The 25,611-nt window shown below is 35.2% G+C and overlaps 1 protein-coding gene across 2 annotated transcripts; it reads left to right on the forward strand.

Annotated features, from left to right (window-relative positions):
* Window positions 1-1,335: 1,335 nt before the first annotated feature.
* TMF1 (TATA element modulatory factor 1) lies at window positions 1,336-24,345 on the forward strand. 2 transcript variants are annotated; one of them, XM_010951956.3, is made up of 17 exons: window positions 1,337-1,746; window positions 4,002-5,209; window positions 6,913-7,016; window positions 7,656-7,782; window positions 10,021-10,126; window positions 12,041-12,183; window positions 12,430-12,596; window positions 12,896-13,052; window positions 14,604-14,696; window positions 15,387-15,543; window positions 18,749-18,941; window positions 19,815-19,884; window positions 20,312-20,404; window positions 21,277-21,378; window positions 21,663-21,815; window positions 23,087-23,212; window positions 23,955-24,345. In XM_010951956.3, the coding sequence occupies exons 1-17, from the start codon at window positions 1,605-1,607 to the stop codon at window positions 24,096-24,098; spliced, it is 3,285 nt and encodes a 1,094-aa protein (XP_010950258.1). In that variant the 5' UTR covers window positions 1,337-1,604; the 3' UTR covers window positions 24,099-24,345. The 2 variants fall into 2 exon arrangements, with proteins under 2 accessions (XP_045370387.1, XP_010950258.1); XM_045514431.2 differs by lacking the exon at window positions 21,277-21,378 and having other exon boundaries at window positions 1,336-1,746.
* Window positions 24,346-25,611: the final 1,266 nt, after the last annotated feature.

Genomic DNA, 25,611 nt, shown 5'->3' on the forward strand with positions numbered 1-25,611 from the left:
CTTTTATTGACAAATAATTTTATGTTTCATTATAAAATCATATTGGATAAATTTATATGCTTTCCTTAGAAGTAACAGGTTCAGTTTACAGGTGCTACAATAATTCTCAAAGTTGCCTTGTGAGAAAGTGACCGTAACTCTGAGAGCTAAATAGTTTTATAAAGTTTAGGTCATTTACCTCAAGCTTGGAACAGGGAGGGATTGCAACCCTAACCTGACCTCCTCCTCAGGCTCCTTAGCTAAGCTCTTTGAAGTTATCCGAGTTATTTAGTACTACTTGTATAGATTACTAAATTGTGAGAGTTTCAATTTGCAGATTTTTACAGAAGTTCAAGTATTGGAAGATCATAACTTCTGAAGGGCAGAGTTTAAATCTGGTTTTAAAAAATCACAATTCCTTTATGGCATGGTGCCTTGCAGTGAAGTAAAGTACTCAAATTTAGGGGACAAACAGGTAAGGTAAATAACCACAGCGGGGAAGGTGTAAGAGGATGTAATTAGTGGGGTCTGTGGCACACTGGAGTGAAAATTATTTGTCAAGAGGGGCAACTACTACAGCTGACTGTTGCATGCTGGTATCCGTATTTTTCAAAATCAGCTGGAAATCTGGACTTTTGTATGAAATAATGGCTTTTAAATGTTGGTAGAATTTTATATTTAACATTATGGGGGCCAAACCAGACAGCTGCTGACTAAATTAGGAAGGCCACCAATTTGAAGAGCGCATGCAAAAAAAGTTGTATTTTAAATATGCACAGTACACGTTAAGAGTAGTAACACTTTCCAGGTTTGTTTTGACTGGGGCCGAGAGTGGACCTGTATCACGAGGGGGAAGATTGTGCCTTTTGTATGCTTGTTCTAACGTGTTACTCTTTGTGGAAGACGGCTTTTTACTTGCTTCCATTAGATGGGCTGGATCAGGTCTTTTATACAATGCCCAGTATTTTTAGACAAACCCAAACCCGGAGTTCCTCCTTCAGGCCAAACTGACACAGAACTGATTAAATATTTGAGACAAGGAGCCAAGTAAGAGAAAGGCGAGACCCAAACTTCCCTTTGCGCTTATTGCTGGCGAGGCGCTCGCTCTAAATACGAGAGCTATTTTTCCAGGAAGGAACCCACAAGAAAACTCGCTTATTTCTTCTGGGGGAAAATGCCCCTGCTGGTAGCCACTGAGTTTCTCCGGTGGCCGAGAATTCCCGCACTCCGCCTGGAATCGGTATCAATAGGCAGCGTTCCGCGTTCCTCGGTAACTAGTGGCGCGCCCAGAGCCCCGGATGTGACGTCAACGTTCCTCGCGTTCTTCCGTCTGTCGGCGGAACTCCGGGCTCCCGGACTTGCGGGTTGTGTACGTGGAAGCAGCCAGCGCCTGCGCAGTCGGAACCTTTCGTCTCAGCTGTGAGGGAAGCGCTGAGGGGCAGAGCCCCGGCTCTCGGGAGACCGTCGGGGTGCGGGGCATGGCCCCCCGCTGACAGAGCCCGCCGCGTGGAGAAGGGGCGAGGCTTTCCACGCACCCTTCCCCGGGCCTGCGACCGTCGGCCTGAACCTCAGCCTTCCCGCTCGGTGACGCCGCCGCCGCCGCCACCGGCGGCTGAGGAGGGGCGATGAGCTGGTTCAACGCCTCCCAGCTCTCCAGCTTCGCCAAGCAGGCCCTGTCGCAGGCCCAGAAGTCTATCGACAGGGTCCTGGACATCCAGGAAGAGGAGCCGAGCGCCTGGGCCGAGACCATTCCGTACGGACAGCCGGGTAAGGGCGCGAGCGGCGGCGGCCCCGCGCTCCCGCGGGCATAGCTCCTGAGGCCGCCAACAGGTGACGGGGGGGACCGGGCCCCTTCCTCGCTGAGCAGCTGACTGCCGAACAAGTCATTGCCCCCGGCCCGTCCCCAAACGCTGCTGTTGTTGTCTCTCAGTTGATCTTTGCCGCTTTCCTGCGGGAACACTCGTCTCCGGGTCCCTCGTTACCTGTGCGCCGGCTTCGAGGATCACAGGGACCTGGTTCGGTGGTCGTAAGTCATAGCCCCACGCCCCCCCCCTCCCCCTTAGCCCTGATCACGGCCTCCCCGAACCTGGACCGGCTGCGTGGCTCTGGACGCTGTTTGCAGCCCACATCCAAATCAGTCGACAGAGACAGGGAGAACACTTTGGGAGCATTTGGTGTTTGAAAGTGCCCACTGTGCTCTTCTGTGGTTTTCTGTCCTGACAGCAGCTGCTCGAGTTAGGGTGATCCCTGCTGTGTTGCACAGCAGAGGACCACAGGCTGAGACAGCTCAGTCGCTTCCTCTAGGCCACTCCACGGGCCGGGGCCGGCCTCCGCAGGGAAAGCATCCGTGGAGACCCGGCCCGCGATTTCGGGTTGCATCGCTTTCTGGTTCTTACAGCTCTGTCTCTCCTTGTCAGAGCCCTTGGGCTTCATCTTTCAGGGATCTTTAGTTGCTTTTGGCTCTAAACCAAAGGAACAATTTAGCATTTTGGTGTGTGGGGGTTAAGATTGGCCGAGTTTGGGGGCATGGACCACTGGGAAAAAGAGTAAGTTATTCTTGACTACTCCTTCCTGATTTCTCTGTTTAATTTTACATTGTTGAAAAGTCAGGGCCTAAATTTGAGGCACCTCTTTAAGATATTTTGGCTCGTGTGTATGGCACAATCCTGTTACTTTCTCGAAATGTTATAGGACCTTGTTGGAGTAGCTCAACTTCCTTTTTTCAGGTTACCCCACATTTTGAATTACTAAACTTCAAAGAAGACAATATAAGTTGTAATATAAGGATACTCCTTTTATGAAACCTGGGGCTTGAATGCTGCTCAATAAGTCGTCTTTTAAAAATAGGTTATTCAGAATAGACTCAGATTTTAGTCAAATGCTATAAATGTTTATTGATCACGTGCATTTTGTGTTGCCATCACTCAAAGTTGACAGTCTTCACAATGGAGTAATACAAGTGAGTATCACATAATCCTGCTATTTATATGAAACTTTGTCCAGGATTCAAATTTGACTTCTATCCTTCATTAAGATGACTTAATTAAACTAATCAGCAGACTTAAAAAGAAATGCTTTAAATATTTTAGCAAATACGCCATTTTTTGTTTATCATCAAGTTTTGTAGTAACATATATTTCTATGATATAATTACCTTTTTTGCCCAGAAGATAGTTATTTTCTCCTTAGTGTTTTCAAAAATACATAGTGTAAACTACCGTCTTTATCAAAAGGTGATAATTCTAAAAAAAATGCACATTTCTAAAATTCATATGACCTTCTACTCATTGCTGACATAAATTGGAATTTTGCAAGAGAACAAAGCTTTCTCAAAGAGTGGGTTTGGAGAGTGGGACTTGGAGAATGAGCTTGCATTAAGTAGATGAAATGAATTTGTTCTTTAGAAGTTATTGTTCCCATAGGTTTACTTGGATCTTTGGAAAAGGACGTTTGTCACCAGTATTTTTGGTTCAGTTTTTGAGTGTTGCTGTCTGTCTAGCTCATAACTATGTTTTACCATTGCATTATAAGAATAAAATTAATAAAGAACTAACTGAATAGAAGGTAGATTCTATTTGCCATGACTACACATGACCTGTAAATGAAGATACTGCCTATCACTGTGAGATGCAGCATATGTACCTTGGATTTAGCATGGATTATTAATATACACCATTACTTTATTACTTTGTTGTAGGAAGGAGTAACATAGTCGCTTCTGGTAGGCCAGGCCCAGTCCAGTCTTTCATCTTTGTTCCTAGTTACTCTTGGCAGATCCACACAAGTTTTCTCTATAAGGCCCAAAGTTAACCCATGAACTAATTAATTATGTAGTAAGCAAGGAGTTTAACAGGTACAAATTACAGTTTGTATTCTATAGATTTAAAAAAACATTTCTATTGATTTATAATAATTGTAATATAAATGCAATATTTATATATATATATAATTTTTCTTTTTATGTGTGTGTATAAATATATATATATATATGGTTTTTTTTTTTTTTTTTTTTTTTGTCAAAGGAATAAGTCCCCCTGTCAGTGGAGGATGGGATTCTTCTACCTGGGGATTAAAATCAAATACTGAACCTCAAAGTCAGCCGGTAACCTCTCCTAAAGCAATTACAAAACCAGTTCGGAGAACTGTGGTAGATGAATCTGAAAATTTCTTCAGTGCCTTTCTCTCTTCAGCGGATGTCCAGACCATTCAGAAGAGTCCAGTGGTATCAAAACCACCAGCTAAATCACAGCGACCAGAAGAAGAAGTGAAAAGCACCTTACAGGAGTCCTTGCACACTGGACAGTCGAGAACAGCTGAAACAACTGAGTCAAAAGTAAAAGACTCTCCTCTGCCTGTGTCGGGGGAGACTCTGGCTGCAGATGCTCTGCCACCTGAAACTGAAGGCAAGCATGAAGAAACTGTTAATAAAGAACTTGATCCAAAGGTGTCAACTGTATGTTTGAAAGTATCTGAAAGTGTAATTAATGTGAAAACAACCAGGGAAAATGTATCTAACATGTCTACTCAGCCTCTCACAGCTGAAACAAAGGACATGGCTTTGGAACCTAAGGAACAAAAACATGAAGACAGGCAGAGCAATACACCTTCTCCTCCTGTTAGTACCTTCTCATCAGGTACTTCTACCACCAGTGATATTGAAGTTTTAGATCATGAAAGTGTAATCAGTGAGAGCTCGGCAAGTTCAAGACAAGAGACTGCAGATTCAAAATCAAGTCTGCACTTGATGCAGACATCTTTTCAGCTTCTCTCAGCATCTGCATGTCCTGAGTATAATCGTCTAGATGATTTCCCAAAACTTACTGAGAGTTGCTGCTCATCTGATGCTTTTGAAAGGATAGACTCGTTTAGTGTACAGTCATTAGACAGCCGTAGTGTAAGCGAAATCAATTCAGATGATGAATTGTCAGGCAAGGGATATGCTTTAGTACCAATTATAGTTAATCCTTTAACTCCGAAGACTAAAACAGTCGAATCTGTTGAAGGAAAGCCTGAAGAAGAAGTAAATGGAACATTAATTATGCCCACTGAGGAAACAGAATTGGAAGAAAGTGGACGGAGTGCAACTCCCGTTAACTGTGAACAGCCTGATATCTTGGTTTCTTCTACACCAGTAAATGAAGGACATGCTGTCTTAGATGCGGTTGGTGAGCAGGGTGAAGCTGCTGACAGTCATCCAGAAGCACTTTCTGAGAAGGAAGATATGTGCAAGGTAACTCTAGGAAGTGGAAGGGGATTTTTTGATATGCTTCTCTGAGATTAAATCATTGGTTTTTAATATTCAGTGATTATTAGTGACCTGTTGATTTGTCCTGATTAAAAAAGACACATTTAGTGTGGTATTGAGGACCTTAAAACTAAAGAATGATTGGTATTCTAAAATATTTGAAATTTCTCCAAGGCATCTATGGTATCATAAGTTGATATTTCAATGTAACTAAGCATAAAAAAGTTTCCATCTTAGGCCTTTACTGTTGAGTCCTTATCACCTTAAAATTCCCTTTTCCTGTGCTCATTAATTTGTTAGTTTGTAAAGGGACTTTCTTATGTTAACAGATATCTTCAACTCCTTTGCAGATAGAAATGCTTAAACAAATCTAAATATATGGTTTTTCTTATGTCAAAAAATTTTTGCATATTCACATTATCTGTAGTAAATCTTACATGAAAAATTGGGTCTCAGATTATTGATGCTTTTCTTTTGTTATTAATTACTTCAGTTTGTTTTCCCTTTTATGTTGGTTTTGATATTTCCTATTGATAACTATCTTAAATGAACAAGAGAGGGAAATGTCCGAGGAATGACAGATTGCTTCTACATAATACATATAAAGGGGAAGTGGTATAACATCTTAGCATTAAGTCACATTTTTGGTTTTTCCTATAATTTTTAGATATAGAAATAGAGTTGGATCTGGCATCTTTAGTAGACTCCTCTGAGATACAGGATATCTTGAAGAAATGTCCTGTAAGTGCCATGCATTGAATTATTCAATGTAAAAAAAAAAAAGCCAGATTCTGTTACCTAGGTTTAATACTATTCACAAACAGAATGCCATGCTCTAGCTATAATAGCAATTTGAATTCCTAGAAACCAACACCATTTATTATTAATATTTTGGAACCATTTTTAGAAGGTAAGTGATTTCTAAACTAATCTAGACATACATCAGGTTAAGACATTTTATTTTTTGCTGTGAAAGGCACCATTCCTCCCCTTATACACAGGTGTATTGCTGCCTCAGTGGAACCTAAGGAATAAGATACTCTAACCTTTCCTTTTTGTTTAGCTTTATACTGACATATTCCGGGGATTTTAAAATTAAATGCCAATAGATTTTCTAAAATTACTTTTATTTTTTTAAAGCATCATGTCATGCTAAAAAAAGTTACATGTTTGGGTTGAAGAATACTTTGGAGAAACAAACACTTACATGCACACTGGCCGGCTAAGATATAGAACATTACTAGACGCTTTGAAGCTCCTTCTTTGACCTTTTTGGATTGCATCTAATCTCCCTCTTTTGGGGGACATGTCCTCTTTTCCCACATTTTGCTGTTACAAACTGCTGGAAATGTTCTTGTACACTCATGCAGGAGTTTTCACTTGTGAGGTGTGCCTAAAAATGGAGATCTATACACAAACGGGTAGGAAAGGATATGTAGATCTCCAGCTAGATACTCCTTAATTGTTTTCCCAAGCGTTATACTAAGCTACCAGCTGTGTGGCTGTACTAATTTATATTTTCCTACCCACCGTGTATGAGTTCTTGTTGGTCTGTGTCCACTGTGTTCCTCTTTTTATGAGATAATGCTGCTTTATATATTATAATAATTAGGCTATCTTTCCAACTTATCACCTGCATGTAAAAATGGTCTTTTAAAGTTAAGTGTTGGACTTTTCTCCTCATCCAGACAGTTGAATTTCTGAATGAGAAATTGGATAAAAGGGAAGCTCAGTTATTATCACTAAGTAAGGAAAAAGCACTTCTTGAAGAAGCTTATGATAATCTGAAAGAGTAAGTATTTTCCAGTTGTGAATAATTTTACATGTTTTGTAGTGACCATACACTTGGTTATTATTTAGGAAAGTTTTAAAAATTAAAATGTTTTATAATTTAACTTGTTTATAGTGATTGAAAATTGAATAGCATTTTAGTTCTACCCTTAGAGGTTACTTTTCTCTTCAAATTATCTTATTCTGTTACCTTTGGCATATACCTTTGCAAAACAAAACAAAAACAAAAAAAACCTCTTTCTCTTTATTATTAGTAATCTTTTAGTATTAGAGATTTAAAATATATATTTAAAGAAACCTGTGAGATTATAGTTTAAAAAATACTGAGTATTGGTTTAAGGAATTGATTAGTAAAATGTGGCAATAGGATTCAAACATGAAAATTTTTCTTTACCTTTTTCTAATTTTTACACATCAAATATTGGTGACATTTTCAACTTCTAGTGGCTTTTCTTTGAGCTGTAGAAAAATAAATTAAGCAGGTAATTTTTCTCTTAAAAGTTAACAGGCCTGAAATTAATCTATTTTAGTCAGATATATGTTACAGACAATGTTATTTTACATTCCAAACTGAACTCATCTTGTTTACTTTGGGATATATAAACAAGAATTTTCAGTGTCAGTATTATTTTAAATTTAGTGAAATGTTCAGAGTGAAAGAAGAAAGCAGCAGCATTTCTTCCTTGAAAGATGAGTTTACTCAAAGAATTGCAGAAGCAGAAAAGAAAGCTCAGCTAGCCTGCAAAGAGAGAGATGCCACTAAAAAGGTAATGGAAATTTAAAATAATATTAATTAAACTCTGTACATACATAGGTTTTTGAGGAATGCATTACTATTTTGGTATTGGAAAAAAGTAAGATTAAAAGGATACCATACATAATATATTAACACTTAAATTTTAGATTTTTTTTTAGTACCTTTAGAATTACAGATTTTTGATACTAAAAAAAATAAGCAAATATTTGTATAATTTATGTGATAAGTCCTTGCTAAATATATAGCAGCGATCTTTAGAATAATTTTTGTAAGTGATAATTACATCAAAATAAATAACACTTAAATCTAGATGACACTAAATAAATTTTAAGAATTATCATTACTCTCATTTGTTACTTTCCCTTCCACTTCAAACATACTCTTTCAAGTCAAAGTAATTTTCAAATAATACTTTCTAGCAATTAGTGATGTATATTAGAATAAAATGTTGATTTATTCTAATGTAAGATTTCTCAACCTCAGCACTGTTGACGTTTTGGGATGGGTAATTTTATGTTGTATGGGACTGTCCCGTGCATTGTAGGGTATTTATCAGCATCCCAGGCCGCTACCTACGAGATGCCAGTATCACCCTGTCCTGTCCAATCCCCATCCCAATCCCTCCTCAGTTGTGATCATTGAAAATCTGCAAGACATTGCTAACTATCTCCTTGGGAGCCAAACTGCTTCTGATTGGAAACCATTGTTCCAATTCTTATCATTTGGAACAGTTGGCTATTTCAGAAATTAGAGACCAAATAAGATTAGTTATTATTGCTTGTATCCCAGCTATTAGTAAAAAACATTTCTCAGTATTTGCCCTTGGGAGGTTGTTTCCCTTCTTCTTGACCAATGTCAGTTTTACTATTTACAATTTTTCTGTGTATGCTCTTACAGAAAAGAAAGAAATGATGTACTTCTAGCTGCTTGATTGCTTTAATTAGCAACTTTACTTAGTATCATTTTAGACACTAACAGTAACCTGAGACTATCTAACCAGCTTACCTCTTCTTGTTCCCACTGTGTTCCATCTGAATACAGCTCAGAAAGTAGATTTTAAGTAATGTTTGTTTTCTGTAGTGCACTTTAAATTATAGATCTGAAACAGATCCAAACCACTAACTATAGATGGAAAAAACTTGGGTCCTAAGGTTTAACACATTTTATGTGTTCTGCCATGTATGAACCCACAGCTTAGGAGCCATAGGCAATTCAAAGGTGAATTTAATTACCTTAAGTGAAGAGTTTGCTTTTCTACTGTTGGAAGACAGATAATATCAATAAATTAATAGTACTGGGCAGAAAGAAATAAATTACAAATAAAGATGAATAAGCAATTTGAAATGGTATCATAGAACGTGAATTCTGATCAGGGGAATTGAGGAAGGTTTCATGGAAAACATGACACTCTTATTGGACCTTGATGGATGGAATTTTGACAGCTGGAAATGGATAGCAATGTTATAGATGGTTCAGTGCGTGGACTTTAGGGATTCACAGGCCTGAGTTCAAGTTACAGCTCTACCACTTGATAGCTCTGTGACCTTCAGAGTTTACTCAGTCTTAATTTTCTTATTTGTGAAGTTGATTAATCAAGTTCTTCCCTCATAGGATTGTTATGAGGATTAAATAAGAATGGATACAAAGCATGCTTTAAATACCTAATAAATGTTAGTTGATTTTAGCTATTGTTTAGTTGCAGAGCATCATAAAACCCAAATTTTAAATCATAGAACACTTTTCATATCACCATATACTTCATTGTAATTTAAAACTAGAATATCTGAACATGTTTCTGATCAATCTCTGATTTATTAAAGTCAATTGAACCTTATAAAAATCACATTTTTCCTCTCATTTCATAACATAATAGTAAGTGCAGTGAGTTTCAGATGAAGAAAAGAAATACAGTGAAAAATGGAGACATGTACTGTTTGAATGTTGCAAAAAGAATGCTTAACCTGTAGAAAATGTACGTAGGGATACTCAAGAAGGGTTTGAAAGTTAACTTACTCTCTTTTACATTTCCATATTAAAACCTGTTTATATCTGGATTTAGGTTGTCTATGTGATTTTCAAAGCTGTTTACTTACTCTTAATTAACCAAGGTGATAAACTCAGGTTAACAGAACAAAACTTAAGAGTTTTTATATAGAATGTGATTAGTTGGATATGGAAAAAAAATTAAAAATATGCCCAGAATGAAAGTAATTCTTTATGATATTCACATTCTTTCTTTTTTAATTAGGAAATCAAAAGTATAAAAGAAGAACTTGCTACTAGATTAAATAGTAGTGAAACTGCAGACCTTTTGAAAGAGAAAGATGAGCAGATCCAAGGGTTAATGGAAGAAGGTGCGTATTTAGCTGGTTATGAAAGATACTGTGAGAACGAGAAAGGTACTTGCCACATAACTAGCTGCTGCTTCCTAATAAAAGAATATTGGAAGCAAGAGAGATTTGGACTTAAACCTCAGAAATGATAGGCAATTTATGGAAGAATGAGGAGCAAGATGTAGAGAGATAGAGATTTATGTCTGTAGCTTTTTGTTTCTAGGAAGATAAAAAAAAAATAACTCCCTGAGAAATAGAATTTTGTGCTTCCCTAAGAAAGCTTGTAACAGGTTTTAGAGCTCTCATTTAAACCAGGATATTTGATGGTTATAATTCTGGAGTTTATATAGTATCTGAATCTCTAGCTTGGGTACTGAAGGTTTCATTGTATTGTTCTGGCATTTGATAGTGAATTTTTTTCTTATGTTCGTGTTGTAATTCTTCAGTTATTAAGCACTTTGTATGTGAAAAGGTTTATATTTAGCAGGATTATGGAAATTTAAGATTCTTCATGAGATAAAACATTGCCATTGGACACTGAATTAATTTTTCAATGTAATGTCATAGGAAAGAAGGTAGTTTGGGAAAAGATGATTATATGAATTTTTCTTTTTTCTTAATTAAAGTCATTTTACTTATAAGAATAGTGCTTGCTGCTTGTAGAAAATTTTTAAGTTATAGGAAGTATATGAAGCAAAAATAGATCATAATCCAGTTTTACAGGGAGCTGTTAATTTCTTACGGTCCCTTTTTAATGCATTTTTAAACATAATTAAGATCATATATCTGATTTTCAGTCTTCTTTGTTTTACATTTCCCTGTGCCATTAAATGCTTTGATGCCATTATTACTGGTTGTAGTAAAGTCCATTATATGGATATACTATAACTTGTTTTCTCTTTTCCTAGTGTTAGACATTTATTTCTAAACTGTTAGTATTAAAAAATTAAATGGTAATATTATAAATAGGATTGGGGTGAACATTTCTGTACTTAAATCACTGCACATAAGTGAATTTCCAGAGTAAGTGTTTGAGAACAGTTGGAAACAATCCCTTCATGTGAAAATGTTAATTTTACTCAGTTTTTCTGTTTTACTTATTCAGCTAATATTTAACAGTTAATATGTCAGATATTGTGTTTGATACAGTAATAAGTACAACATACTCCCTGTCCTTTAGGAACTTACAGTTTAACGAGAGGGAAATATAGATAGATAATTATGAAATACAGTCTAATGCTAAAATAAAAGAATGAAGGAAGAGTTGATAAAACACATAATTATATTTCAAGACCTCTTGGCAGTCAACACTTATCTTTTGTTACAACATTACAGACTGAGGGGAAATTTCATGGTTTCATAATTTTTAAAAATTATTAAAAATAGTAATATCAAATGTCACTATTTTGGAATTTAGTAATTTAGTCAGGGGGTGAGCTGATTTTTCTTCTGCTGACTGAACTTCCTTATAGAGAAAATAGAATAATTTCATATGAATGTATTCACATAGTGCTTCTGTGTCCCCCAGAAGTGTTTTTAAACTCAGGGCTGAAAAGCTGAAAGTCTCAAAGCTGAAAGCACACTACAATGAGTAACTGATTACTTCATCACCTACATTCATCAACTATTAACATCCAGCTACACCTCCTCCATATCTCTCTGTGTGGGCATATACTGCCCTTTTGCCAAACCATTTGAAAGTAGATGTGGGAGTGATTCTTCAAGACTGTAAATATCCTGTTTCCCACCATCCTTCTGCCTAGTAATTTTAGCATTCATTGATGATTCCTGTCCAATTCAGTTTAACATAGACTGTTAGAGCATTGTGATTTTAAAAATATTCTATCATTTTATGTCACTGATTAGGTAAAACATTCTATTCACATTCTTAAAGAATCATTATTATTTGAAATTATACTTTTTTGCCTTTGCCAGGAGAAAAACTTTCCAAACAGCAGCTGCACAATTCTAACATCATTAAGAAATTAAGAGCTAAAGACAAAGAAAATGAAAATATTATTGCAAAGCTAAACAAAAAAGTTAAAGAGCTAGAAGAAGAGTTACAACATTTAAAACAGGTGACTATTATCTCTTCTATACATATATATATTGTTATTACTTCCAATATGAATGGTTGGCCATGGTTTGTAAAACACTTGGAATGATTTATTGAGGTATATCACTTGGGAAGAATTTTTCAAGCAATTTAATAGTGAATGTTAAGACTTTCCTTTATAGTTACAACACTTGAGATTCCTGGAATACAGTTATTTACTGTGGTGTTTTTAAATTGAAAAATACCTTTGTCTGTTTTCAAAATATAGGTCCTTGATGGCAAAGAAGAGGTCGAGAAACAACACAGAGAAAATATTAAGAAACTAAATTCTGTGGTAGAACGCCAAGAGAAAGATCTTGGCCGACTTCAAGTAGACATGAATGAACTTGAAGAAAAGAACCGAAGTATTCAGGCTGCCCTTGATAGTGCATACAAGTAAGGAAATGAACAAATATGCAATTCATTTACAACCAATTATCAGAGCAGGGTGTTGAAGAAACCCTTTTTATATTATCTGACCACTAATAACATTTATAAACTCTGCTCTACATGAGCTTGTGACTGGTGAAAGCAGGTGCAGCAGAGGGTCCTCCCTGTAATCAGTATTCATTATGTGTTGCCTCTTCCTCGTTCTGTAGATTTCATGGAAATCTCCATGACAACTCTATTAATTTGGTCATGTAATTAACTATACATTATGTTAAATAAAAAATTATCTATTTAATATTTTTAAGAGAACTTACTGATCTCCACAAAGCCAACGCTGCAAAGGACAGTGAGGCCCAGGAAGCTGCTCTGAGTCGTGAAATGAGGGCTAAAGAGGAACTTTCTGCAGCCCTAGAGAAGGCCCAAGAAGACGCCCGTCAGCAGCAAGAAACATTAGCGATTCAGGCAAGCAGTGGGTGCTAAATTTGTCTTTACAGTCTTTGTGCTTCTGCAAAATAAAGTATCCATCAGTTAGTTTGAATAAAACCTTATGTAGTGGCACATGCGTTACATTTCCTTTATGGTGCTATTGGGCACTTTTCTAAGGGTACTGGATTTTGCCAAACTAATCAGTTGTGTGTGTTTTTAACTGTTGAAGGGCTGTTTACATTATACCAGTATTGCTTATTTTCTTGTGAATTTCAGGCTTATTTGAGAATATTATGAAAACTAAGGACCTTCTTACCATAGAAATGCACATATGCAGATAAATACTAAACACTGCATATAATTTCAGGAGAATCTGTGTAACTAACTCCTAAGCTCATTCATAACATCTGTGGGCGTCCATGGACCTCAAATGAAGGAGGAAAACCAAACCTCTACACATATTTACTTGTATCTCTCTCATCCTTCTTATATAAAATATAGTTTACTATTTATACTTACTTACCGCTTGCTTTATTTACTTAATAAAACATCCTGGTGATCGCTCCATGATAGAACGTAGAGCTTTAAAAAATTCCGTTTTGTAGTTTTATAGTATTTCATTGTGTGATTATACCATTTATTAAGTTCTCATTGATGGATATTTGGGTTTTTTCCAGTACTTTGCTGTCATAAATCACACCATGGTCCACATACCCCTTGTGTTTCTGCCAGTGTCTCACTGGGATAGATACAATAGGCGGAAGGGGCGATAGAGGGTGTGTGGGGCTACATTCAAAATATCATCACCTTTTACAAGTACTGTCGGCTTTGTGTATGACCTTCTTGTCCTTATCTCCGTGTATGTTTTTAATAATTAATATCATATTTTATAGTTTTTTCATCTAAGGCTAAATTGTACATTTCTACATGTTTTTATGTTCATCATAATTTTTATTAGGTATATTCATGTTGTATCAACTTTGCAAAAGTAGACTACTGCTGATAGATAGTAGATACTGCTAATATTTCTGGTTTGGTTTATTTTTGCTAGTCTAGTTAACAGTGTAGAGAAGATTACCGATCTGCTCCCATAGGGTAAATTCTCAGGACTAGGATGATCAGGTGAAAGACTATAAAAAGTTTGATGATTCTTTAAACGTGTTGCCATAGTGCTTTCCAGAAAGGCTATAGCAGTTTACAACGTGTGCAGCTGTGTATGAATATAGCAGCTAGTTTTTATAGCTCATACAGCTCCTACCACATTCTGTCTTACACTGCAAATGTTTATGAATGCGTTGACTCTCCTCCTATATTGTATGACAGTGGCTGGTCCTTGTACGTATTTATATATGTATATATATATATGTTTTTTTTCTTCCCAATAGTGCTTTCCTAAGTTCATATTGAACACATATGGTTTCGGAATTGCGTGAATGGAATGTGTGATAATCATACATAAAAGCTCATTGGATAATATAGATTATTACACATGAACAATAAGTCAACACAACACAAAATACATAGTTAGCAGGAAGTTATAGCAAATGTTTTGATGCTGTTTATGATAGTGTGTTGGTTCTCATACAGGTTGGGGACCTTAGGCTGGCACTGCAGCGTGCAGAACAAGCAGCTGCCAGAAAAGAGGATTATTTACGCCATGAGATCAGTGAACTCCAGCAGGTACTTGTCATGGTTTTCCTAAACACAAATCTGAGATGTGTTTTCCTAGAAATAAAAAGTGACTCAGTGGGGTAATGTTCATGGAATTGAGAAGATAACTACCATACATATTTGCTGTATTTTTGTGGCTTATATGAATAAAATCAAAGTAGGCACCTTAAAAATGTATAAGAAAAGCCCTAACTTTGTTTTATAGAAAATAATTTTATCATAATAGATATATACTCAGTATTATATTTTCATGGCTGGTTTATTATTATCAGACTTTGATTACTGTGGGGCTGATAAGCAATGCCCAATTTTTATACCACCACCCCATTAATTTTCAGTCAGTGAACATGTATAGGAAAAGGGAGAGAAAATGCAACTTAGAGTGATCTTTCTGTTTTTATAAATAGTTAGAGATATTTGGATGAGGAGGCAACTACTGGGAGGTTTGGATGATACTCTGTTACCTGCAGGTAATCAAAAGCTGTCTTTATCTTAGAAATGCTCTATAAAGAAGGTCTTATTTACTCTGTTATGCAACTTAACTGTAACTGAAAGATTGAATAGTTAGAAAATAATTTAACAAAAAACAGTTCTTCCTTGGGGAAATAATTTTTTCCAGGAATCTCTCATAAAGTTGTTTGCTAGTGTTTTTAGTGTTTTTATTGCTGTCAATAGTAATGACTTAATGTCATGATTCAGAGACTCCAGGAAGCAGAGAATCGAAACCAAGAATTGAGTCAAAGTGTTTCTTCAACAACAAGACCATTGCTTCGACAGATAGAAAATTTGCAAGCAACTCTAGGGTCCCAGACGTCGTCGTGGGAGAAGTTAGAGAAGAATCTTTCTGATAGACTTGGTAACTGCTTTAGTTCTTAAGCTTAGTGCGGAAGCCCTTCCATCTTGTTTGTAGAATTAGAGTAATGGTATGAAATTGAAATTCACTTGATCTGATGGTTTACTATGTGTCTAACTTATAGATCTTTTACCTCTTCTCTTCTTTTACTTTTATTTTCTATTAATCGTCTCTTTCAAACCATTCCTTACACGATGCTTCAGGTACCATCTAAAATACTCTCATGTTATTCTTTCATTCATTTTTACAGACTGTTGTACTTAATTATTTTCTTGTCCATTGCTAAATCTGACCTCTTTCTAGCTTGTCCGCAGTAGTGTAGGAGGTAGAGACCAGATATGATTCTAGTCAGTGATAGAACTCCAAGAGCAGAGACAGATCTAAGGTGGCTCAAGATCAAATTCTAGTAGACAGATACTGTGGAGTCTTAAGATGCCATGTTCTGCTTCTAAAGAAAATTATTCTTCCAAGATATTTATTCAAGCACTGACAGGTTGTATGTATATATATTAGATAACCCAGAAAGTAGCAAATCATAAAAAATGCCTGTGTCCATTCTGTATCTAAAATTAACTATAATTTGTGAGACATCATGGTGTAGTGATGAAAGCAGGCCTGAAAGAGTGTCAGGAGATATGGACTCCGGATTTTTATGTTTTGTTTTGAATCATCCAGCCAAGCAGTCTGGAGCAAATCACTTACTTTCTCTGGGCTACTCCCTGTAAATCATGCGGGGTGAACTAGGTTAGTGGCTTTCAGACAGTGTTCGGTGTCTCCCTTAGATATCTCAGTGCTGGCCGTCATGATGAGATGGAAGCTCGGTAGGTAAGGTGCTGGGCTCCCTCTAGGCTGCTTTAATGAAAGTGCCTCCTTTGTCTATCTTTTTTTTTTTTTTTTTAAGTTCCATGTAAGCTTTTGTCTGGAAATAGATCCATTTGCTTAAAAAAAAAACAAAACTGAACAGATGAACCTTCGTATTGTTTAATTTGTAGGTATGAATTTTAGGTCTATCATTTATCTGGGACAACTTTTTGAGACCCATTTGTTATGAAATATGAGATATCCAAAAATGACACCTTCTGAAATGAATGTTTATTTAGCAGTAAATGAAAGCTAGAAGCCATTATTTTTGTGTTCTTTTAAGCTGGAGCCTACATACCCTCAGATATGTCATATTGTGCTGGAATGCACGCAAAGCCACAGGACAAACGTATAATGCTATAAATAAGAGCATAGGTACAGTATAGAACAATATAAAATATTAAATAGAGATATTATTAGTTCTACTTTGGTGGGGGAAAAATGTGAGAATTCTTGCCTTGGTTAAATCTCCGAATCTTATCCAGTAGTCTTTTTTTTTTAATTGAAATTTTCAATTAAGATAATTGTAAACTCATATACATTTATAATATATAATAAATAATACAGAATGGCCCCTTGCACGCTTTCACCAATATCCAAATATTAATATTTTGCAAAATTATAGTAGAATATGACAACTAAGTTATTGACTTTGAAACAAACTACTGATTTTATTCAGATTTCCCCAGTTTTACTGGTACTTCTGTGTGTGCATGCATCTGTGTGTGTCTGTATGTGTCTATGTGTGCATAAAGTTTTATACAGTTTTACCACGTGTGTATGTTAATGTATCCATCACTACAGTCAAGATACTGAATAGTTCCAACACCGCAAAGGTCCCTCATTTTGCTCTTTTATAACCACAGTTACCACCCTTACAGCCCTCCCTTCCTGTCCCACATCTCTGGCAGCCACTCATCTATCCTCCATTTCTAAAATTTTGGAACTTCAAAATGGTATATAAATAGAATTGTATAGTATAGGACGTTTGGGGGATTGGCTTTTTTTTTTTTTTTTTGGCTCAGTGTAATTCCCTGGAGATTCATCCAAGTTCTTGTGTGTATCAAAGATTTAGTTCTTATCACTGAGTGTTTTTCCATGTATGTAACACATCTTGTTTACCTACCTGACAAAGGATGTCTGAGCTGGATCTAGATTTTGTCTGTACAGATGTGTGAACTTAAATTTTCATTTCTTGGGATAAATGCCCAGGTGTGCAGTTGCTGGGTTGTATGGATAGTTGTGTGTTGAGTTTTTTAAGAACATGCCGAACTGTTCTCCCAAGTGGTTGCGTGTGTGAGATTAACCCATTTTCTCTATATTCTTGCCGGCATTTTCTTTTAGTATTGTCCCTGTTTTTTATTTTAGTCATTCAGACAGGTATGTAGTGATATCTCATTATGATTTTAATTCACATTTTCCTCATGAATGTTGGGGAATGTCATTCTTTGTGCTTTTTTTTTCATTGAACATCCTCTTTGGTGAAATGTCTATATTACGTCTTTTGCCTGTTTTCTAAGTCGATTGTTGGTATTTTCACTGTTGAGTTTTGAGATGTCTTTATGTGTTCTAGGTGCTAGTTTTAGCTAATGTGATTTGCATTTATTTCCGCCAAGTCTGTGGCTTGTCTTTTCATCTTTTTCACATAGAGCAAAAATTTTAAATTTTGAAGAAGTCCATTTGATCAGTTTTTCTTTTTATGACTCAAACTTTCTGTGTCAAACCTAAGTATTCTTTGCCTATCCCTAGATCCTAAAGATTTCTTCTGTTTTTTTCCTAAAAGTTTTACAGTTTTTTAAAAAAATAATATATTAGTTTCAAGTGTACAACATGGAAATTTGATGTTTTGATAGATTATACTCCATATAAAGTTACGGTAAAGTACCGGCTATGTTCCCTGTGCTGTATGTTACATCCTTGTAACTTACCTATTTTGTACTTGATAGCTTTGTACCTCATAATCCTCTCACTAATTTTGCCCCTCCCCTCATTATATTTTGTTTTACACTTAAGTTTATGATCCATTTTGAGTTAATTTTCATATATGGTGTGAAAGTTAGTTTGAGGTTCATCTTTGTTTTCCTTTGAATATCCAGTTGATCCAGCACTGTCTGCTGATTGACTTCTCTTTTGATACATGACTCCACTTTCAAATTAACATATTTTGGTGAGAAAAATGAAAAAGCAGGCATAAATTAAGGTTTTTTTTGTCTCTGTACAACAAGTAGTTACAAGTTTTTAAGTGTGGCTACTTGCATCATTAAAAGTTTGAAGTCAGTATCTACGTGGTATTTTGGCCTCTCAAATACATGTATGTGTAATTTTTTCTTCTGTATCCTACAACCAGGTGAATCCCAGGCTCTGTTGGCAGCAGCCGTTGAGAGAGAACGTGCAGCTACAGAAGAACTCCTTGCCAACAAAATTCAGGTGTCTTCCATGGAGTCACAGAATTCTCTCTTAAGACAGGAAAACAGTAGATTTCAGGCCCAGCTAGAATCAGAGAAAAGTAGGCTGAGAAGACTAGAGGATGAAAATAATAGGTGAGTACTTTTCTTGAGTATTATTGTTGGTAGTTTCATCACGTTTTTAAAGCACTTAAAAAATATGTTTTGGTTTTAGCTTCATAGTACTGAGATCTAAAAAATACATACTTCTAGTGTTTATAAAGTCAGAGTCACTAATACTAGGATCTTACAGCAAGATAGGACTGGGATTCATTGAACCTTGCGTAGTAGGCTCTTGCAATTCTTTGGCATGTTCTGAATGTACTTGCGTTTTCAAGGGAAAGGCTTCATTGCTTTAATAAGATTTTTTTAAAGAGTCTGTGACCACAAACTAGTTTGAAGACCACTCACTGGAGTTACTTTTATATTACAAGGCTTGATGGGTTGTTCCCTTCTTTTTAAATAAATGTCTTGAGTTCTTCAGAAACCACAAGCTATAAAAGCCATCTATCTGAAGTTACATTAGGGCTATGATTAGTGTTTTTATCCTCTGAGTTTTTCTTTGGAAATTTTACTTTAAAAAAACAGTAGCGAGTAAAAATGATTTATGAAGTAAAATATATGAACTTTTGCTTTTTGCAGACATTTTCATAGAACTCCCTAATAAGCTTCTACAGAATCTGAATATATTATAGAATGGTGGTATTCAAAATTCTTTTTAGAAAGTCTCTTTTTAAGTGAAATCTTAACCCAGAGCTCCAATAAATAAAGTGCACGAGAGTAGTAGTTCATCTTCTGAATAAAACCCGTGTCATCTGGAAAATACAGTTGGAAAATCAAGCTGGTTGTAAAAATGACTACTAAATATATAAAAGTTACAAAAGTATATAAAAGTTAATAAAGTAGTTAATTTTTAATAGTCTGTGCTATCTTATTTTTTGTTTTGTTTAATTCCCTCTGGCTTGATAGGTACCAAGTAGAATTAGAAAACCTAAAAGATGAATATGTAAGAACACTTGAAGAGACAAGGAAAGAAAAGGTATTTCTATTTGTGTTTGCTCAACTCTTAGGGCTTCCATTAGAGAGTGGTTGGGGATGGTAGCGAACTAAAGAGATGACAAGATGAAATGGGTGATGTTTCTGCTTTTGGAACTTGGTCTTTAGCAGTAAAACAAATAGGAGTATATGCCTTATGTTCCTGCCTGACTTTGAACTGGGTTTTTTTCCCCACTTTCTTTTCTTTTGTTTGTTGTTCTTTTGGGGGGGTGCGGAGAAATAATTAGGTTTGTTTGTCTGTTTGTTTATTTTTACCGGAGCACTGAGGGTTGAACCCAGGACCTCGTGCATGTTAAGCACATGCTCTACCACTGAGCTGTACCCTCCCCCTTATGTTCCTGACTTTGAGATTGACTTATGATGATGACTTAGTATCATGGGAATTATCTAACTGTATCTGTCTCCATCAGATGCTGTTGAATAGTCAGTTAGAAATGGAGAAAATGAAAGTTGAACAAGAAAGGAAGAAAGCAATTTTCACTCAAGAAGCAATAAAAGAAAAGGTACTGAATTTTGATTTTCATCTTGTTTTCTTTTTGTTGTAACCAATTAGCAGCTGTTGTGATTAATGATCATTTTGTAATTTCAGCTGTTCTTTGTAAATACCATTTCTTATGTCTAAAATCAATAGAGTGATGGATTCTAGTAGCACAGTCAGTGTCCTGCTCAGAGTAGATCCAGAGTAATTTGAGTTTATCCAAAGAGATCTGTGATTTCTAGGATATGAATTACAGAACCTCTTGCCCCCTTTTAAGTTAATTTTGTGGACTCTCACTGACGCTAATGCACCTCATTTGGCCCATAGGGAGTAAAACTGGTTTGTTCACTTTCTTTCTGGTCAATGAAGATAATTTTTCTAAAGTGAGTCCAAAGGATTGGAGTATACTCAGTAGTTAGCATAATATAGTAAAACCACCTATATGTACATTGAAATTACCTTTTGAATTTAATTGTTTTAAAAAAACACAGTAAAAATAAAATAGATAAGCCAGAAGCTTTATGGTTTGCAAATCTCATTGGTAATCTTATTCTAAAGAAGTAGGTTTCATTGGTGGTATGTTATATAATATGAAGCAGTTCATACAATTGTTTCTACAAAAACTTTTTCATTCCATTAAAAATAAACCAAATTATGTTGTTGTATTATATAAATGGATAATTATAAATAAATGATTTGACCAAGTTTATCTACTCTTTCAACTTACTAAATATTGTGCCTTTGCTACGACTTCAGAAATCGTATCTGTAACATTTTATGAGGCAATTAGAATGAATTTTTGTTGTCACTAATCCTAGAAAAGTGTCTTACTTGTAAATAAATTATCATTTTACTCTTCAATCTGAACTGAATTTTTTTTTTCTTCCACTCCTTAAGGAACGGAAGCCATTTTCTGTTTCTAGCACTCCCACAATGTCACGGTCAAGTTCAATAAGTGGAGTTGATATGGTAGGGCTACAGACGTCTTTTCTGTCTCAGGTGATGTTTTATTTCTCACACGCGTTTACTTCATACCCTGGACAATGGTAGAGGGAGCATGTGCATAGCAGTTGGGATGTCACCGTGACCTTGCCCTTCTGTAGGCTGTTCATCTGCACATTTGTAAGATCAGGCTACTGCACTGAGGAAATACAGACGATTTCTGCTTTTGAGAAAGTCATTTTAAAATAAGAGTTGACCAGACTGTTTTGTTTGACCCTTATAATGAAACGCAGTCTGTAATAAGAGACTACTCCTGTATGTGCTTTCTTTAATTAACATAGGATGAGCCTCATGATCACTCATTTGGACCAATGTCTGTATCAGCAAATGGAAGCAATCTTTATGATGCTGTAAGGATGGGAGCGGGATCAAGCATTATTGAAAATCTACAGTCTCAGCTAAAGCTAAAGGAAGGAGAAATTACTCATTTACAGGTATTATAAAAGATAAATGGGGGGTGGTGGGTATAGTTCAGTGGTGGAGCACATGCTTCTTAGCATGTGTGAGGTCCTGGACTCAATCCTCAGTACCTCCATTAAAAAAAAAAAATTAAACATACTTTAAAAGTAAATGAAATTTTGAGGTCCAATAATTAGCACCTTTCATTTCCACCTGAATTCTGAGCAGATTGAGAAATAAAATGAAACAGTGGCATGTGAAGCCCCAAATAAATCACATACATTAATGGTAAAGGCTAGTTGGAGAACTTTGCCAATGGTGAAAGCAAAACGAGCCTGCTAACTGAGTGCCAGCATTAGGGAGACTGTTACAGCAAACGCTGGGCTGGAGCAGGGCTCTCAAGGTGCTGTCACCTGCCTGGGTAAGACTCGTAGGCATCTAGGAGCGGAGAGCTCTTTGCAGGCAGCTTTTTCCAAACATGAAAAAAAAGAAGTTGGTGGGCTGAGCACACCCACTTTATTCTTCCCAGATTTACCACCTAGGTGAGTTGTTCCAGCTGCCACTATGAGGAAGGAGTAAAGGTGATGAGAGAGGTTTTAACTATAGCACCCTGTACATGAAAGGAAACATCATGAGTGGGGAGGAGGGAGCATCTTCCTGTCTTATCTTGCTCTTTAAAAACTTAATGCATTGAAAAATGTTAAAATGTTTTACCTATTCTCATTGTTAAAGTTGATACACTCAAAAGTAGAACTTTTCTATTCTTATTAAATGATTTTAGTTAGTTGAAAATATTACTCTATTAAAGAAGATGTCCTTGAATTGGAAGAAAATGGATCAGAATGACCTTAATACCTAATACGTTTGTGTAGCCCAGTGCTGTGCACGAGAGCACACATGAGCTTCTTTGGTAGCTGATGATAGATTCTTCCAATGGGACCGACATAGTGGGTGCTACATTAAAGTTTGTTTGTATTTCTCTGGGTTTTTTGTAGTAATTTAGAATAACTGAAGTATACACTATTTCCTTAAATTAGAGAGGAAAAAAAGAGTTGCATGTTTCAAACAGATGATTAGATTTTCTTTAGTTCTCTCTCATAGTAAACCCTATAAATGGTGAACCTCTGGGGAAAGTGGAAACCCTTTTTTGGCCACTATTCCCTTTTACTTAAGAAAAAGCTAGCTTACTATTACATGGTGACATATCTATTTCTTAAAAAAATAGCACATTTAATATGTTTACATTAGTGGGATTATTAAACAAGATATATTTTGATTTAAATTACTTTATGGTCATGTTTCTCAGCTAGAAATTGGCAGTCTAGAAAAAACACGCTCGATAATGGCTGAAGAGCTAGTTAAACTAACAAATCAAAATGATGAACTTGAAGAGAAAGTGAAGGAGATACCCAAACTTCGAACTCAGCTAAGAGTAAGTGTTCTTCACTTAAGGATGAGTCTAAAATATTTCAGTCCAGTTACATTAAATCTCTTATTTTAGTTTACATAAAATGCATGTGTATGTGTTAGTGACTTCTTTGATAATTAAAGAGTATTAATATTTTAATAAAGAACTTTACAGATGAATCTTATCCTGTTTCTCACATCACACATTGGCAGTAATTTTCACAGTCATGGTTAGGCCCAGTATAGGAAAATAACTAGATTTCATTCAGCCAAGTCTCATTAATAATCTTGAACTTTTGCATGATCTTAGTAGTATTTTATTGATTGGTGTTATATGTATCACCCCAGTTAGCATATTTGGCATTTGGAATCACTGTTAAGCCACATATAAGGATATATTTTCCTTTGACTTTTCTTGTAGGGTAAATATGAGGTAATACTCAAACTACAGTGAATCAAAGAGATTGAAATTTCATCAAACTTGCTGAAATTAATGGGAGAAAAGACAGATTAAGCTATATGTAGGGGAAATTGTAGATTTAGTGAAGAGATATGTTAAGTTGATTGCCATCTGGCTTAGAGTGTTTTTTATCCTTTTACTTTTATTCCAACAGACTGAAGTATGAGTTTAACTTTTATGAGAGATGTCTACATACTTTTATTTAGATTGTTATGTTTCCTGGTGGCTCATTTATGATAATATAAATATAATATTAAAGATTTTCTTTACAATTATTTAAAAAATTGTAAACAAATATGTTTTATAGGATTTGGATCAAAGATACAACACTATTCTGCAGATGTATGGAGAGAAAGCAGAAGAGGCAGAAGAACTTCGATTAGATCTTGAAGATGTAAAAAATATGTATAAGACTCAAATAGATGAGCTTTTAAGACAAAGGCTCAGTTAACTTCTGAAAATTACATTCCCATCAAAGTGAATGTAAACATTTAACAGCTAAATGGAAACTTCCAATAAATTCTTTTATAGAATTAGAAAGTGGAATTTAATATAGAGTTCAACAAATGAAAAAAAATTGTTTTATAGTACATAGTAATTTTTGCAGTTAAATTATTTTGTGCAATATTTGAACTTTATTTTTGAAACTATTCTTTAAAGGTTTATTTTTTAAAATGCCTTTTTTTTTTTTTTTTTTTGCCTAAAATAGCACAGAGATTTATTACTTTTCCCTCATATCCATATGTCAGGAAAGGAGAATGGTGTTCATATATTGTAATGTAGATATATAACTGCTTGTATCTATAATTTATATGTGTTTGTATATATTGAGAACATTTAGAGTGAGATTAACATACTAACACTTTGAAGTCTTTCACACTTAGATCTTCAGTATACCTACTTAATATTCATGAAAATGGACATTACGTGTTCAAGTAAAAAAATGATTAAACATGCGGTTATTAAACTTTGAACTATTTTTTTTCCTTTTAAAGTAGAAATCACATTGACACTCTCTGAAGTTTGAAGAGTAAATTATTTAAACTTCAAAATTTTTGTGGTCTCAAAATTTATTTCACCCAGATTTCACAATTAAGTCTGTAAACATTTTGGTAACTATTTGGAGAAAGCTGTAGCTATTCAGTTATCTAGGCATGATTGGATAGTGGAAACATTTACTTATGGTGATTTTGTGATGATACCATTACCATTTAAGTGGTTTTGAAGAGGTATTGTTTTACTACTATGTAAAATGAGTCAAAAGTAATAAAATTACTAAAAATTTTCTTTAAAAAAATTGTTCATATTTTGTAAAGCCTTATTTTTGGCACATTAAAAAGTTTGATATTATAGAATATTCATAACAAAGTAGAGAAATTATAGAAATTTGGCATTTTGCACTTCTCTATAATTTATCATTTAATTTTTTTTCTTGAACATTTAAATTCAAAAATAGTATGGAATAGCTGTTAAAAAAACAACTCTGCCTTCTTCAAAATGTTATTTTGTTCAGGATCAACCAGGCTGTGTTTTAGACTTGTGAAATATTTTGATACATTTTATTACTGAAAGTCATTTAGTTGCCTTTACTTGCAAATAAAAACTCTCACTTAATTTTTACTCAAATTTTAAACACTAGAACTTTAGAGTATAGCTATAAGTAAGCCATGTTGAAGATTTTGGGATGCTTTTCAGGGCAATTCAAGTGACCTCATTTTTGTTCTTTTTGTATTCAAGACAGCATTTCTGTCATTGGATCTCTGATTTGTAGCAGTAATAAATATTCTTTCAGTGTGAGCCAAATTCATAAAATTAATTTTCTGTATTTTAGTGGAAAAAAGCAATATAATATCTTTTTGTCAGCTTGATTTTTTTTTTTTTTAATATTCCAGGGCTGACAGAAAATGACAAGAATGGTAGCAATAAGAAATGTACAGAATTAGGGAACATAGGAAACTTAAGTT

The sequence above is a fragment of the Camelus bactrianus genome, chromosome 17, assembly GCF_048773025.1.
Source record: "Camelus bactrianus isolate YW-2024 breed Bactrian camel chromosome 17, ASM4877302v1, whole genome shotgun sequence".
In the NCBI taxonomy this organism is placed as follows: Eukaryota; Metazoa; Chordata; class Mammalia; order Artiodactyla; family Camelidae; genus Camelus; species Camelus bactrianus.